Source organism: Amia ocellicauda, chromosome 6 (genome assembly GCF_036373705.1).
Source record: "Amia ocellicauda isolate fAmiCal2 chromosome 6, fAmiCal2.hap1, whole genome shotgun sequence".
Lineage (NCBI taxonomy): Eukaryota > Metazoa > Chordata > Actinopteri > Amiiformes > Amiidae > Amia > Amia ocellicauda.
In genome coordinates, this window is record NC_089855.1 from 39,275,500 (window position 1) to 39,292,548 (window position 17,049).

Below are 17,049 nucleotides of genomic sequence, written 5' to 3' on the forward strand. Positions count from 1 at the left end.
CCAGTGTCTCCAAATACATCAGCATTGATTTTTATTTATTTATTTATTTATTTATTAGCAGATGCCTTATCCAGGGCGACTTACAAAACATAAGAGCATTATAAAAGTGCAATACAGTCTAGAATTACAGATCAAAGCATAGTACAAATTACAAGTTCAAAATTGAGTAATCACCAGAAGAAGGTCAGGGACTCTGCTGTCCTGATTTCAGTGGGAAGATGGTTCTACCACCACAGAAGAGAAGGATGAAAAGGAGTGGGCTCTTTAGGAACGGGAGTGGAGAGGAGGCACAATTAGACTTCTGGTACTGGAAGACCGGAGAGGTCTGGATGGGATGTACGGAGAGGTCAGGGTCTGAAGGTAACTTGGTGCAGTCTGGTCGAGACAATGGTAGGTGAGGGTCAATGTCTTGAATTGGATGCGTGCCGGGATCGGGAGCCAGTGGAGGGAGCAGAGCAGTGGAGTAGCGTGTGGGAATCGGGCCAAAGAGAATACCAGACAAGCCGCAGATTTCTGGATGAGCTGGAGTGGACGGGTAGTAGTTGCAGTAGTCCAGGCAGGAAAGGACCAGGGACTGGACAAGCAGCTAAGTTGGTGAGGAAGGGTCAGATTAGGCATACAGTTAGGTCCATAAATATTTGGACAGTGACACAAATGTAATATTTTTGCTCTGTACGCCACCACAATGGATCTGAAAGAAAACAATCAAGATGTGCGTTAAGTGTAGACTTTCATCTTTAATTTGAGGGTAGTTGCATCCAAATTGGGTGAATGGTGTAAGAATTACACCAATTTTTATGTGGTCCCCACAATTTTAGGGGCTCAAACTATTGGACAAGGCAAAACCCAAGAACAAGCAGGAACTAAAGACAGCTGCAGTACAGACCTGGCAGAGCATCACCAGGGATGAAATCCAGCATCTGGTGATGTCTATGGGTTCCAGACTTCAGGCAGTCATTGACTGCAAAGGATTTGCAACCAAGTTTTGAAACGCACAATTTAATTCATGATTTTGTTAGTTTGTCCAATTACTTTTGAGCCAATTGGATGTAACTACCCTCAAATTAAAGATGAAAGTCTACACTTAAATCACATCTTGATTGTTTCCTTTCAAATTAATTGTGGTGGCGGACAGAGCCAAAATGATGACAATTGTGTCACTGTCCAAATATTTATGGGCCTAACTGTATATCATATACTTTCACGTGATCTACAGTTGCAGTTGCATGTTCAAAAAACTGTAATAGATTTGTAAGACATCTGCCTTGTCTAAACCCATATTGACTATCACTAAGAACATGATTTTCATTAAGATTCTCCTCTATTTTCTGTCTAATCATTTTTTCCTCTCTGTCTTCTGAACAGGTCTGAGTTCTCCCTGCTCCTCTTCTTCTTCTGTATGTTTTTTAATGCTTGCACTTAGGTGTAGGTTTAAGGGGGGACGGGGGGGGCGCATCCACCCCAATGTTGAGAGAACATTAAATTGTCTCCCCCAATAATGTATACCTGGACCAATAGGCATAGGGGATACATCCCCCTCAATATTGACAGTGTCCCCCCTAATATTGACACCATTCCTCCAAATTCTGAAACAAAACCTATGCCCCTGCTTTCACTGGTCCTTTGGATGTGGTGTTATCTTTGTTCCATTGTGTCTCCTGCAAGCTTGTTGCCATTTGTCCTCCCTTGCAACTGCTTTGGTGCAGAGTATATTTCTTATAGGTACTGATACATGTTATAGGCGCAGTTTGTTACTGTTACTGGTGGGTATTATCTGTGCTGATTTTAATGTGCATGTATAAGACACTTTAACAGAGTTAAACAGCGGGTGTAATCAATGTTGTTTTACACAGCAAAATTATCATTAATTTGTTCAGACTGACATTTTATTTGATCGGCTATGGTTCGATTTCACCATGTTATCCATGAGTTATGTTGGTGATGTTTGATACAGTTATTGATATCACTATCCGTACGGTTTATTCATATTATTCACAAGTGGCATCAGTGCTGCTGTGCATTTACTGATTAGTGCTGTTGATGCTGTTAAACAGGGAAATTGATGAGTGTTGTTGCTTGGTAGTGTTCTGCATTTCGGTGATCGGTTTTAATTCTATGGCCTTTGTTAGCTTTATTATTACTATTATTGCCATGTTATTTCACATCAGTTATGGATTGCCAGTTCAAAGTCCACATTGAAAGGCCTATGTATCTAAATTATAAATACAGAATACATATGTTATTGATATTACATTATTATTATTATTATTTTCTCATACTCATATTTTCCATTACCATAAGGGGGCGACAGAAACCGTAAAACGATTGGAAAGGGTGTCTTGAGAGGACAATTTTTTGTCTGGGAATGAAGACCCGAATCCCAAAGGATGAATCTCAATTGAATGGTGTATGCTAATCCCATATTAAAAACAGGGTTGTAACAAACTGTGTACTTCAATGTAAATGCATTAAATCTGTAAATAAAGCCAGAGAAATATATGTGGTGTTATTTTTCAAATGAGCCTGTGCTATAGCCTAGTACTACTAGACGCTGCATCCTGCACAGACAATGTCAAAAACCTATGTCTATTGAGCACGCTCCGTGCAAATGATAGGATTGTAAGTATTTTAAATAATTATTGCCTAGATATTGTATAGTATCTTGCCTTTTAATAGAGTGTAAAACCCTTGATCCCAAACCTCATGAAAGGGTATTTAACTATTTGAAATATGGCTGAATAAGGAATAAGTAAGGTGTATAGCTTGTATATTTTTGCAGCAGGGCCAAGTCCAAAATATCGTGGCTGGCTCGTTGTTGGTTGGGATGAACGTCTGCCTGTGAGCGTTTGCGAGTGGTTCGATGACAATTAGACATAATATTAAACGAGAGAGAAGCGGAGTAGTGAGAAGGCGGTGGGGCTGTTACAATTTAGAAGTTGGCTTACTTGTCGCTAAGGTTAAACACTTCTACATTTCTTTGCAAACGTTTTTTTTTCCATCGCCTAAGGTTTCATTGAGTTACGTTTTTAGTTGACAGTCAGAAAGAAAGGGACCAACGAGTCGAACGGTTTCTTTGGGTGTTTTAAAAATTGACACGAATGAAGGAAGTACTGCCGAGAGTTGCTTCTCCTTTTGTGCATGTGTAATACGAATATGATTAATGTGGCGGCGAGGGGGAGGGAGCCGGGTTTATGTCACCGTGGAGCTGTCAGTTACTGTATGCTTGCACTTGCCAAGATTGACTGACAGAAACGTTAATGTTAATTTGGTTAGGCAAAGGATTCAACCATTTCTTCCCCGATTACTTATTTTTATCTTCTCTACTTGAAAACGGTCACCCGAGATCGCGTTTAAATGACAGAATATTACCACCCGGGTAAGTTGGCTTTATGTTTGATTGTTTTGTTTGTTTGATTAACTTCACACATTTGCGTTGTTTTAATTTACTGTATTCAATAATTAACTGACCAATATTTACAGTTAAATACATACATAACATGGTCTTCAACCCTTTATAACTTGATACATTTTTGCATCCTTCCTTGGAATTCGGATTAGACAGAGATCTGTGATAGAATTGTTACTGAGCGAAGGTACTGTAAGTATGTGTGTGTGTATTACGATTGCTCTGTAATATTCCTATTCGAAAGATTTGTACTGCTATAACTAATTCAATTGCAAACGGGGTATCGTGACAATACACTCTTAGAATAAATTTCACAATAGCGTACCTTTCTTTTAAATTGCAAATTGTATTAAAGACAACGTATCTTCCGTTAATTTAACATACCGATTGGTCTGGAGCAATAAGAAGAATCACTGAATTCTACTCAAACAGCTCAAAAGTTAATAAAGATTTCACTTATTAGTGAGGGCCTTACGTATGTTTATTGGTTACTGTCACCTCTACTTGTAGCTCATATTCTAGCTCAAAATGACACAGCGTCACAGAAATGATCTTAATAAAAATAAATGCAAAATGCAATAGTTTGAATTAACACTACTGGCCTTAGGGGGGTGGGAGGTTTTGCATTTTCCATGACGACCTGTTAGCCTCATATACAAGAATCAATAGCAGGTGTTATCACATATAGCTAAGTGGCAGTTGCAAACACGTCTCTGGGCATATCAACATAACAATCGAAACGAATGTCAATCTGTCTGCAGCTATGCAAATGCGGAATCGAGATATTTTTCACTCAACTCCAATCAAAAGGAGAGACCTGTAATATAGAGCGACTATACTGGTTTCAAATTGGTTTCACACACCAGTGCATATACTGACTGAAGGCCGGCAATGAGAGAAAATACTATATCCTGATTTTGTTGTTGTTGTTGTTTTTGTGACTTCTGTATTAAATACGTCTATGTTTTAATGCTTTATTGCACAATTCATAGTGCCCATGTCAAAATGAGTACAAAACGTGGTCCTTAATCATCACAATGCGTCCATTCCCCCTTTTCTTCTTCTTCTACAATTCTACAATTTATCTGCCTTGCGTGATGTGGGCACGGTCGGATCAGTCACAGTGAATGTGGAAGAAACAAAAGAGAAATGGAAATGAAAACACTTTACCTGTGATAGGATATTCACCCCGGCAACAGCTTTACTGAAATATAAGAAGGAGGAAGAGAAAGAGCAACCAGTCATCCTGTTAATAGTGCTATATAGCGTTTCGATTTGTCTGGGGCTTCCTTACACATCCATATATTCATATTAATCCAGACACGTATAAACATGCTAATAACGAAATGTAATAACCATAATGCCACCTCAAATCATTATTATTATTGTAGGTTAAGGTAGGTTTCTCCAACTCTGGTCCAGGAGAGGTTATTGTAGGTGTCGTCAGTCATGGAAAGACAAACTTTAGCCAATCTGGATTTATTCAACCAATAATAAATTAAATAATTGTAATAGAGAGTGCCTGAATAGTACTGGACTGTAGATCTCAAAGACCAGGGCTGAAGACCCTGCTGTACTGTACTGTACTGTAGACCTCCCTGCCTCTCCCCCACATACCAGCAATGGGGTACTAGTTGTAACAAGATCATTGCCCTACAGGTATCTTCTTTTTTGGTGAGCTGTATGCTTCAAATCAATGTACAATCATATATCACTGACTTATTATTGACTTGTTTTGACATTGTTACATTTATGTCAGTTGCACTGGAGTGGCCTCCTTTCTTTGCACCTCAGAATAGTGGGGTTGGATCATCAGGTTTTTCAGCACATTGGCTTCTTACCAGTGCCTGCAATGCCTCGTCCTTGGCAAAGCTACAGTATCTGCTGACAGGATGATTTAAGAAGCAGAAAAGTGAAATTGTGGTGTATGGCTATTTATTAGTTTTTTTTGCTTTCCTGGAAGTGTCTGGGCAGTGTGACTTCAAGCAGCTGTAGCTAAATATGGAGAAGTATGGTGTTACATTTGTTAGGCGCCTGGAGGTTTATGTCTTTCATGAGGTCACGTTTTGGTTGTCGGAAAAGGTCTTTCTTTTGCAGTACAACATGTGGTACAGAACATCAGCTGCAGTACCTAAGATTCAGAATTAAAGAGATGTGTCTCATGCACTTTTCAGTTTAAATGGAGAAACCAAGATAATGTTTTTCTGTGACATTATGTTCTTGTCGACCAAGGCTGGGATTTCCTACTGTGCAACTTGACCAACTTGGCACAATGGGTGTCAGGGGAAAAGAGAACACACCCCTTCTGTTTTCTTTTTTTGTGCCAGGAAAAAGAGAACACAGTTGCGAAAAGTGAGAAAAAAGGAGAAGCCACCAGTAAGTCCCACAGCTGATCTTGTCCTGTGACATATACACTATCCTCTAACAAATATAGTGTTGTACACATTCTGTGCTTTGGAGTGTCAATTCTTTGTTTGTAAGAAAAACAGCCTTATATTGAAAGTCAGAGCTTTTATTTATGTGTAAATAAATAAACCTTATTTTGGACAGGGGTCTTCAACCATGGTCCCGAAGAACTATAGTACAGTACAACAGGGGCTTCCAGTCCTGGTCCTGAGAGACCCCATTTTAGGAGGTCATACAGATCACTCGTTAAAACACTGGAAACAGATATTGTTTTGTTAAATTAGTTAATAATAATAATCCTTCCATCTTCTAGGACCAGATTTCCCTTAATTGAACATGTGTTTTGCTTAATTAACTATTAATAACTAATATCTATTTTTGAAACTTGTAATTTAGGGGTGACTTATAAAATGAACTGGCCCTCCAAGATCAGGAGTCATTAACATGTTTTATATTGTTTCTATGTTAGTATGGAGATTAGTTTTATTAATGCTTAAGAATTATAATGCATCTCTTACTCAGTTACTACTGTAAGATTTTCATGTTCTGATCGGCAGCTGGCTGGTCCACTAATCTGACAGTTAGGTGACAGACCTGACAGACACTATGCACTCTGGACAGCAGGTTTTTCAGTCCTGTGTATTCATTGATTTTAGCACACATACACACACACAAACATGGAGTATACAAACCAGAATACACAGAACTAGTTGTAGAAAGAAAAAGGTATAGAACACCAGTTTAAATACATCTGTTGATCTACTTCTGTTCATCCCTGGTTTAACAAGATGTTAATAAATATATATATATATATATATATATATATATATATATATATATATATATATATCTCACTAAGTAGACTCTTAATTAGGTTATGGTGTACACAGCAACAGCACTCTGAAGTATCCTAAATTAATTGTTTCCTAGTGACCACCCACATGGAGGAGGGCAGAGGTTAAGTGGAGTAACTAACAGCCTGAAGAGGAAGTGACACAGGGTGGTTTTGGGGAGTAGCAGTGTGTGTTCATTAATTGAAAAAGCCGCCGGGAACATGAATGAGATGTCTGGTAAATGAGGTGGAGGGATCTCAATTACCTCTGTAAGTTGGATCATAAATATACAAGTGCCTTGGAGTAGAACAGAAGCGCAGGATGGTTAATGGAGCTGCAGAATAGATGACCAACTATTACATTCTGAAACCTCAAACCTGTGAAGCCAGTCCAATGCAGCAGATCTTTAGAATCATTATTTGGTAATCAGCACACAACGACAACACTTACTGGAGAATTTTGTGTAATACGTTCTTAGAAGGAAGAAACATTGATAACCCTCATGCCAAGAAGAGATCAGAGATGGTCTACAGAAGTTATAATATTAAGAAGAACAGACTGGCTTAAAAATACAGCTTGCGAAACTTATTTGAAGCAGCCCCCTGCTCAACAGGGCACCAATACTAATTTCTTTCTCCTTTGGCCAGGGCTGGCACAACAGTTTGGCTAACCTGATCATCATTCTAACAGCTTTACACTGGCATCCTCTCCAGGGTGTCCCCTGCTTTCCACCCTGTGCCAAGTGGGGTTTGGCTTGGCCCTGGGGTTTGGCTGTGTACTTTATTAAAACGAATACAAAACTAATAGATCAATATCTTAAGATCTGCTTTGAAGTAGTATTTTATTAACCTATTATATTACAGTTTAGGGGACTGCTGCATGGATCATTAACCTATGCTCAGCCCACTACATACACAGGGAGACCACAGTAGACTGGAGACAGTACCTTTGGCCTACATTACAGTGTTGTACAAGTTCCTGAATTAGTGATTTAAATGGTTCCCATCTCTTTAGGCACAATGTTATGACAACCTCTATAATCAGTAACCAGGAAATGAATCATTGGGAGCTTGAGGCGGAGCTCATGGAGGAGGAACTGGTCTCACCCACCCCTCCTCCTCCATTGAGTGTGGACCACCCTCCTGCTCCTACAGGACAGGACTGGGAGTTCTGGCGGTGATCCAGAGGGCTGTGGAGTCTCTCCAGCTACCCTGGCCCTCTAATCCTGCCCCGCCGTACTCCAGGTTTGAGAGTGGTCAGCGTTTGCAGTGGCAATTTCCGCCCCATCTTGGATCTGAGGCGCCTGAACCGCCACTTCAAGGTGCTCAACCTGTGCACCATGTCCCAGGCCATCAAGCCTGGTGACTGGTTCACCACAGTGGATCTGAAAGATGCGTACTTTCACATCCCCATTGTGCAGGTGCAAAGGAAGTTTCTCCCCTTCACTTCGAGGGAGGAGTGTTCGAGTTTGCTGTTCTCCCCTTCGGCCTGTTGCTAGCCCCACGCATTTATTCCAAGTGCATTGATTTCATGTTAGCCCCCTTGCGTTGCCAGGGGGTCCGCGTCCTCAATTATCTAGACAACTGGCTGGTTTGTTCTCACTTGAGGGAGCAGGTTCAGAACCACACAAACCTGATTTTATGCCGCCTCTCCGAATTGGGCCTTCGGGTCAATCGAGAGAAGAGCCACCTGATGCCAAGTCAGCAGACACAGTTCCTTGTACTGCGCCTCGATTCTGTTGCCATGCTCACCACACTGGCACCAGAGAGAGTTGCCTCAATACGCACGTGTCTTCTGACTGAGAGCTCGTGTCAGGGTATCCCTTTGCCAGAGGCTCCTGGGCCTCCTAGCGGCTGCATCACAGACCCTCCCCCTCGGCCTACTCCACTGCAGTGGTGGTTCAGGTCTCTCAGGATGCACCCTCACCGCGATCGAGCACACCGAGTCACAGTTACTCCGGCGTGCTGGAAGGTGCTCCATTGGTGACGGAGCCCTCACAATTTGACCCTCGGCTTGCTTCAGGGGCCAGTCTACCACCGAGCAGTCATGATGACAGACACCTCCAAGCAAGGTTGGGGAGCAGTCTGCGATAGATGTGGAGTCCACGGCAGGTGTACAGAGCCCACACGGGCCCTCCATATCAACGTCCTGGAGTTACAAGCAGTCTCGGAATGGTACCTCCACCCATTTGTGATACAAAAACTGTGGAGCCCATTTGGCAGGGCGGACGTGGATCTCTTTGCCTTGGCCCACTATGGTTCTCTGTCCGAGACTGCTCAGGAACCCTAGGGATTCCCCCTTCTCCTGGTGGTCCTGGAGAAGGTCAGGAGAGAATGAGCGACAGGTCTGCTGATAGCCCCACGGTGGCCTTGCAGATTCTGGTTTGCAGACTTGATCGCCCTCCTCCTGTTGAGGCAAAGAGAGCCTTGGCAACTCCCAGTGAGAGCGGACTTGTTGTCCCAGGTGCAGGGCACGATTTGGCACCCAATCCGGGCCTCCTCCATCTCTGAGCCTGGTCCCTGAGTGGGAGCAATTGATTGCCTGTGGTCTGTCAGACGTGGTAGTGGCCACTATTCAGTCGGCGAGAGCTCCCTCTACGAGGTCGCAGTATTCCTACCGCTGGCGGACATTTAGCACCTGGTGCCAAGACGGCAGTCAAGACCCAATTAATTGCCCCATCGGGGTCATATTGCAATTTCTACAGGAGCTATTGGACCAGGGCAAGTCCCCGTCCATGCTCAAAGTGTATCTGGCAGCCATCTCCGCATGTCATGTCCGGATTGATGGTGAGCCCCCAGGTTCCCATTTCTTAGCTATGAAGTTTCTAAAGGGAACTTGACGGCTGCAGCCTCCTCGCACCCCTCCACTGCCCGCATGGCGCCTTGATGTAGTGCTGGACGCACTATTCCAAGGCCCATTTGAGCTACTGAACTCAGCTCAGCTGAAGCTGGTGCAACTTAAGACTGCATTTTTGCTGGCAATAACCTCTGCAAAAGGCGTGAGAGAGTTACACGCCCTGTCCATACACCCATCGTGTCTCCGTTTTGTGGGAGATGGCTCCAGGGTCACGCTACGGCATAACCCTGCATTCCTCCGGAAAGTGCTGTCTCATTCCATGTCAACAGGCCTATTGAGTTGATGGCTTTTTATCCTCCTCCCTTCGCTTCAGAGCAAGATTCGGCTTCACCTGCTCTGCCCTGTGCGGGCCCTCAGGTGCTGTTTGGAACACACTAAGGACATTCTGCGCTTAGAACAATTGTTGTGTCTTATGGAGCGCGGACATAGGGCCAGGCGCTTTTGAAGTAGTGCCTCTCGCATTGGATTGTAGATACCATTACTATGGCCTACAACCCCAGTACCTGAACACCTGGTGACCCACTTGACTCGAGGCGTTGCCACATCGTGGGCCCTTTTTCAAGGCGCCCCCATGGCAGACATTTGTGCGGCTGCAGCTTAACCTCACTGCTTACATTTGCCCGGTTCTACAGGTTGGATGAGATGGGACCGGTACCTTCCATCAGACACAGTGTTGGCTGCAGTTGAGCCCCAGTAGCCTACAAGCTCTGGCTCCTGCCTTTCCTCTCCTAGTCTTCCCCTGTTAAGCGCATCCTGTTGGAGCTATTTGAATCACTTTCACCGGACTATGCCTTACAGTCGAGCACCCACACGAGCTGCTTCTGGACTTGCTGACAGCCCTGTCGATGTGTTCCCAGGGTCTGTTATGCGGCCTCCAGGTATGTTGCCTTTCAAGGCCGCCCTGTATATAGTTTGTTCATTATGCATTGAGTCTGGTGTGTACCCCACTCTGTATATACACTCACCTAAAGGATTATTAGGAACACCATACTAATACTGTGTTTGACCCCCTTTCGCCTTCAGAACTGCCTTAATTCTACGTGGCATTGATTCAACAAGGTGCTGAAAGCATTCTTTAGAAATGTTGGCCCATATTGATAGGATAGCATCTTGCAGTTGATGGAGATTTGTGGGATGCACATCCAGGGCACGAAGCTCCCGTTCCACCACATCCCAAAGATGCTCTATTGGGTTGAGATCTGGTGACTGTGGGGGCCAGTTTAGTACAGTGAACTCATTGTCATGTTCAAGAAACCAATTTGAAATGATTGGACCTTTGTGACATGGTGCATTATCCTGCTGGAAGTAGCCATCAGAGGATGGGTACATGGTGGTCATAAAGGGATGGACATGGTCAGAAACAATGCTCAGGTAGGCCATGGCATTTAAACGATGCCCAATTGGCACTAAGGGGCCTAAAGTGTGCCAAGAAAACATCCCCCACACCATAACACCACCACCAGCAGCCTGCACAGTGGTAACAAGGCATGATGGATCCATGTTCTCATTCTGTTTACGCCAAATTCTGACTCTACCATCTGAATGTCTCAACAGAAATCGAGACTCATCAGACCAGGCAACATTTTTCCAGTCTTCAACTGTCCAATTTTGGTGAGCTTGTGCAAATTGTAGCCTCTTTTTCCTATTTGTAGTGGAGATGAGTGGTACCCGGTGGGGTCTCCTGCTGTTGTAGCCCATCCGCCTCAAGGTTGTACGTGTTGTGGCTTCACAAATGCTTTGCTGCATACCTTGGTTGTAACGAGTGGTTATTTCAGTCAAAGTTGCTCTTCTATCAGCTTGAATCAGTCGGACCATTCTCCTCTGACCTCTAGCATCAACAAGGCATTTTCGCCCACAGGACTGCCGCATACTGGATGTTTTTCCCTTTTCACACCATTCTTTGTAAACCCTAGAAATGGTTGTGCATGAAAATCCCAGTAACTGAGCAGATTGTGAAATACTCAGACCGGCCCGTCTGGCACCAACAACCATGCCACGCTCAAAATTGCTTAAATCACCTTTCTTTCCCATTCAGACATTCAGTTTGGAGTTCAGGAGATTGTCTTGACCAGGACCACACCCCTAAATGCATTGAAGCAACTGCCATGTGATTGGTTGGTTAGATAATTGCATTAATGAGAAATTGAACAGGTGTTCCTAATAATCCTTTAGGTGAGTGTATAATATGTGTTAAACAGCAGGACTGTGGCTCCGTTCTGGAAAGGTTAGAATGGAGCTCACTGCCGCTGTTCACAGCTGCTGGCGCTCGAGTTTCGCTGCCTCGCTGTGTATATAGTTCCTTGGTCGGCAGGTCTGTGGCCCACTCTGGCTGTGTTACGCCATGGAGCAGGGGACCACTGCTGTTGTCCTCCAATGGAGGGCACTGAGCTTCTCCAGTGCCCTGCTGTGTACATAGTTTATTTATTCACACGGTATGAGCTGTAGTTGAAAGATAACGATAGGTTGCGAATGCAACCCCAGTTATCTGAAAAAGGAAGCACTGCCCAAGGGTTGCAAGGTTGCACAGGAGTCCTGCTCCCGGCAAAAGAGGACGAACCTGCGCTGATGTCAAATTTTATAGAACAGGAAGTGGGATGGGACCTATTCTGATTGATGAGCATAGGGGCCAATGGCAGCTTTGATAGAGTGATGCATCGATCGGCTTGCTACGGAATTGTGCAGAAACCCTTCCCCCTTGTTTCCTTTTTCAGATAACCGGAATTGCATTCACAACTTATTGTTATCTTTCATGTAGGAAAGCACTGCCCAAGGGGAAGGGGGGAGGGGTTTCTGTGCACTTCCGTAAGAACCCGATCAAAAATGTCACTCTATCAATGCAGCCATTGACCCCTGCACACGTCACTCAGAACAGGTCCCTTCCCACTTCCTGTTCTATATAACGTGACGTCTGCGCAGGTTCGTCCTCTTTTGCCATTTCCCTGGACCTGAGAAAGTGAGCTCTCTATGTCTGTGTTTGCAATAGACATGAAATAATACAATGTGCATTCAGGAGGGTGATTTCCAACGCAAACGTGCCAGCCATCTTGGAGGGTGTTGACATTGGCATTGACATCTGAATTTACAGTCATAAAACACAACCTTGTGATTTCTAGTGCAGGCAACAACTCTAACTATACAGCTCTTTAGGAAAATATAGATTCTCAGTTATTAATTATTAATTATAGTAACAACAACAACATCAACAGCAACAACAATAATAATAATAATAATAATAATAATAGTAATCCATTGCTGTACCTACACTAGGTGTCACAAGGTTACTTCCTGTTATTGTTATGAAGGGCAAGTGTGGAAAGCCTCCAAAAAGACTGGAGAGTGTTTACTATGATGAACGGTTTACAGAATTTTGAATTAAACAGATCGAATCACATTCAGTCATCTGGGGATACTGATAATAAGCACATGTATTTTAGATTACTTTATTGGTTTATACAAAACCTTTGAATGTGTGCCAGTATATCATACCAATATCCATGGGGCTTGATAGGTCAAAAGGCCTGCAATCAGGGGACCATAACCTCTCATTCCTTTAATATAATATGACATGTAAATGGACATACATATTGCCTCCCCATTCATATGAATGCAGATGCTGATTTCAGAAGCAGGCTGTTCACTAAGCTTGTGGACTTCATTGTCTGTCAATCTCAAGTTGAGACCTTTTCCGTAAACTGCTTATTAAGGCTACATTTTATTTGCCAGTAACGTCAGTATTGTTCTGTTTGTTGCACAATCATGTTGTCTGCAAATCTCTATCTGGAACCACACACATCAAGTGCAACTGTCTAATTTTGCAGATATACACTCACCTAAAGGATTATTAGGAACACCTGTTCAATTTCTCATTAATGCAATTATCTAATCAACCAATCACATGGCAGTTGCTTCAATGCATTTAGGGGTGTGGTCCTGGTCAAGACAATCTCCTGAACTCCAAACTGAATGTCTGAATGGGAAAGAAAGGTGATTTAAGCAATTTTGAGCGTGGCATGGTTGTTGGTGCCAGACGGGCCGGTCTGAGTATTTCACAATCTGCTCAGTTACTGGGATTTTCACGCACAACCATTTCTAGGGTTTACAAAGAATGGTGTGAAAAGGGAAAAACATCCAGTATGCGGCAGTCCTGTGGGCGAAAATGCCTTGTTGATGCTAGAGGTCAGAGGAGAATGGGCCGACTGATTCAAGCTGATAGAAGAGCAACTTTGACTGAAATAACCACTCGTTACAACCGAGGTATGCAGCAAAGCATTTGTGAAGCCACAACACGTACAACCTTGAGGCGGATGGGCTACAACAGCAGAAGACCCCACCGGGTACCACTCATCTCCACTACAAATAGGAAAAAGAGGCTACAATTTGCACAAGCTTACCAAAATTGGACAGTTGAAGACTGGAAAAATGTTGCCTGGTCTGATGAGTCTCGATTTCTGTTGAGACATTCAGATGGTAGAGTCAGAATTTGGCATAAACAGAATGAGAACATGGATCCATCATACCTTGTTACCACTGTGCAGGCTGGTGGTGGTGGTGTAATGGTGTGGGGGATGTTTTCTTGGCACACTTTAGGTCCCTTAGTGCCAATTGGGCATCGTTTAAATGCCACGGCCTACCTGAGCATTGTTTCTGACCATGTCCATCCCTTTATGACCACCATGTACTCTGATGGCTACTTCCAGCAGGATAATGCACCATGTCACAAAGGTCGAATCATTTCAAATTGGTTTCTTGAACATGACAATGAGTTCACTGTACTAAACTGGCCCCCACAGTCACCAGATCTCAACCCAATAGAGCATCTTTGGGATTTGGTTGAACGGGAGCTTCTGGATGTGCATCCCACAAATCTCCATCAACTGCAAGATGCTATCCTATCAATATGGGCCAACATTTCTAAAGAATGCTTTCAGCACCTTGTTGAATCAATGCCACGTAGAACTAAGGCAGTTCTGAAGGCGAAAGGGGGTCAAACACAGTATTAGTATGGTGTTCCTAATAATCCTTTAGGTGAGTGTATATACAGTGTATTTTGCTTGACACTTTTTAATTTTACTAACTACACAAAATTTGTGTAAATATGTGTGTATTTTGATACTGTCCTTTGTGAGTGTTTTTTTCCTCAGCGTAGTTATTATTGTGAATTTATAATGTTGATTTAGAACAATTAGAACACCCCCTGGAGTCAGCAAAATTCTGTTGCCGCTTTATTCACTTTATTGCAGTGTTGCCATAATATAGAATGCCACAGCATGCTTTATTTCTCAGAAAAAAATAGCATCCCTCAGATTAACCAATTAACTAATTAACTTAACATTTAATAGTACTATTAGAATTATATTCTAGGGAGTGACACCTTAACAGAGAGAGAGAGAGAGAGAGAGAGAGAGTTCCAGTCAGTGTATCCTCCAGGAACTGTGTCTGAGAAAACTGTGTTAAGGATGCTGCAAAACATTTCTTAGTTTTAGCTATCAGCCTAGATTGGTCAATGGGCTTTTTTCCTTTTTTTAATTCAGAAAACGTGACAATTTGAAAAGCAAGAACTCAGTAGGTCAGAGAGAGAGTGAGATGCTGGAGCAGAGGGGAGGAAGAGGTGATCTTAATCAGCTGCAAATAATCATTGGTGTCAGTGCTACAAAAAATGAAGCATCTATCTTGGGGTTTAGCTGAGCACTGCAATTATAGCTTGCCTGTCCCTGTGCTAGAGTTCTTGCGCTTGTGAAAGAGAAGTCTCTGCATGTTTCATTGTTTTTTGCAGCTCCTTGCCAGGTGACTGACATTAACTCCTGTTGAACATTTGTGAATTGATGTGGCGGAGGTGGCTGTGTAGTACAAGTCAAATTTGTGTCTGTGTGTGATTCGTCAATGTCTAGTGGTGGAAGAGTTTCTGAAAGTAACTTCAAAGTTAGGGGGCAGGAAAATAAGAACATCAAGACACAACCGGGGTCAGACTTTGGTTCTGTGTGGGAGAGTCTGTGTCCCCTCCCAGGTCTTTACTCCTTTCTGGAGGTCAGACAATCCCAATAATAGTTGTAGAAGGTAAATTGAGTTTGTTTTGGTCTAGATTCGTTTGACTAAGGGGACAATAACCTGCCCACCTCCCTCACCCACTAGATTAATTGAGCCAAATTTGTATTTTGGGTGGAGGAGGGATGCAAAACAAGGTATGCTGGGAAAGTGTGTTTCTTGACATATACTTATGCTTGATAATGCAGAAGTCAGGTGATAGACTGGGGTTATCCTCCTAAAGAATGTCAGTTTAAACTCCATTCACTGGTCCAACTAGATGTGATTGGCTGTGGGAATTGAACACTTCTCTCCAGACTCCGAAATGTCATGTGGGTTCACTATCTGAAATAAGCCTAAAATGGAGGAAATCATGACATCATGGATACAATTTTTAAAATAAAACACAAGACATGATCAATGTAAAAAAATTGCTGAAGAACACAAAGCTTTTTCAAAATAATGCCAATATTGTAATAAATAAAAACCCACATGAGGAATTGGATACATTGTTGTTATTATTATTATTATTATTATTATTATTATTATTATTATTATTATTACAAACACAATCATACAATGCTGTACATTACATAATCAAATCATTACAATGGCAGCAACATCATAACAGACAAATGTAGAAGATAACATCAAGGATCTACTGGTGTTAAAAGAGGTGTGTTTTAAGGAGGCTTTGAAATGTCATATGCTCCTAGTACTGAGAGAGAGAGAGTGCACCCAGACACACTGAGAGAACGCATGCTTAATTGACTGTTTAAAGGTAGGACTTCCACCATCAAAATGATTCTAAAAATCTAAAAATCAATCAACTGAAGCAACATGCTTTCCAAAAGTGCAGAATGGCATTTTTCAATTCAATTCACTAAAAAGATGCAAAGTCAAAACCCGTACACCAAACCAAAGCCTCAAATTAGAACTGTTTGCAAATGTATGTGAAACACTCATTCTGTGTTTTATTCTTCAATAGCAAAAACAAAGAGTGCTAACTTCAAAGGTAAAATATGGTTCCATTGTTTTGTAACCATAACATTTTACATTAAGAAAGCAATTGTTGGGTGTAAATACTGAGTAATTATTCATGTAGATAACATGCTGGGAGTCAAACCACAGTCTCTCATTTCGAACAGTTACCCTAGCAGAGCAACAAACCCCCTGCGTCAAGAGACTGTTCTCCCCCTAATTCAGAGAGAACACATAGAGATGGATTAAGTCATTGTAACGTGCTTATACACCACGGCCCATTTCACACACAGGGTAGTTACAGGGTTGTTACAGAACTCCCCATGTGCATCAATGAGCCTTGGCCGCCCATGACCTTGTCGCCGGTTCACCGCTTTTACTTTCTTGGATCACTTTTGATATGTACTGACCACTGTAGACCGGGAACACCCCCACAAGAGTTGCAGTTTTGGAGATCCACTGACCCAGTCATCTAGCCATCACAATTTGGCCCTTGTCAAAGTCACTCAGATCCTTACACTTGCCCATTTTTCCTGCTTTTAACAC

General features: G+C 42.6%; 1 protein-coding gene across 1 annotated transcript in view; it reads left to right on the top strand.

Annotated features, from left to right (window-relative positions):
- The first annotated feature begins 2,912 nt into the window (after positions 1-2,912).
- LOC136751466 (cytohesin-3) overlaps positions 2,913-17,049 on the top strand; it is a 53,220-nt gene continuing 39,083 nt past the window's right edge. Inside the window, exon 1 of the mRNA XM_066707110.1 lies at positions 2,913-3,376. Within this exon, the coding sequence (XP_066563207.1) occupies positions 3,355-3,376 (22 nt within the window). The 5' untranslated portion in view covers positions 2,913-3,354. The remainder of the gene's footprint in view (positions 3,377-17,049) is intronic.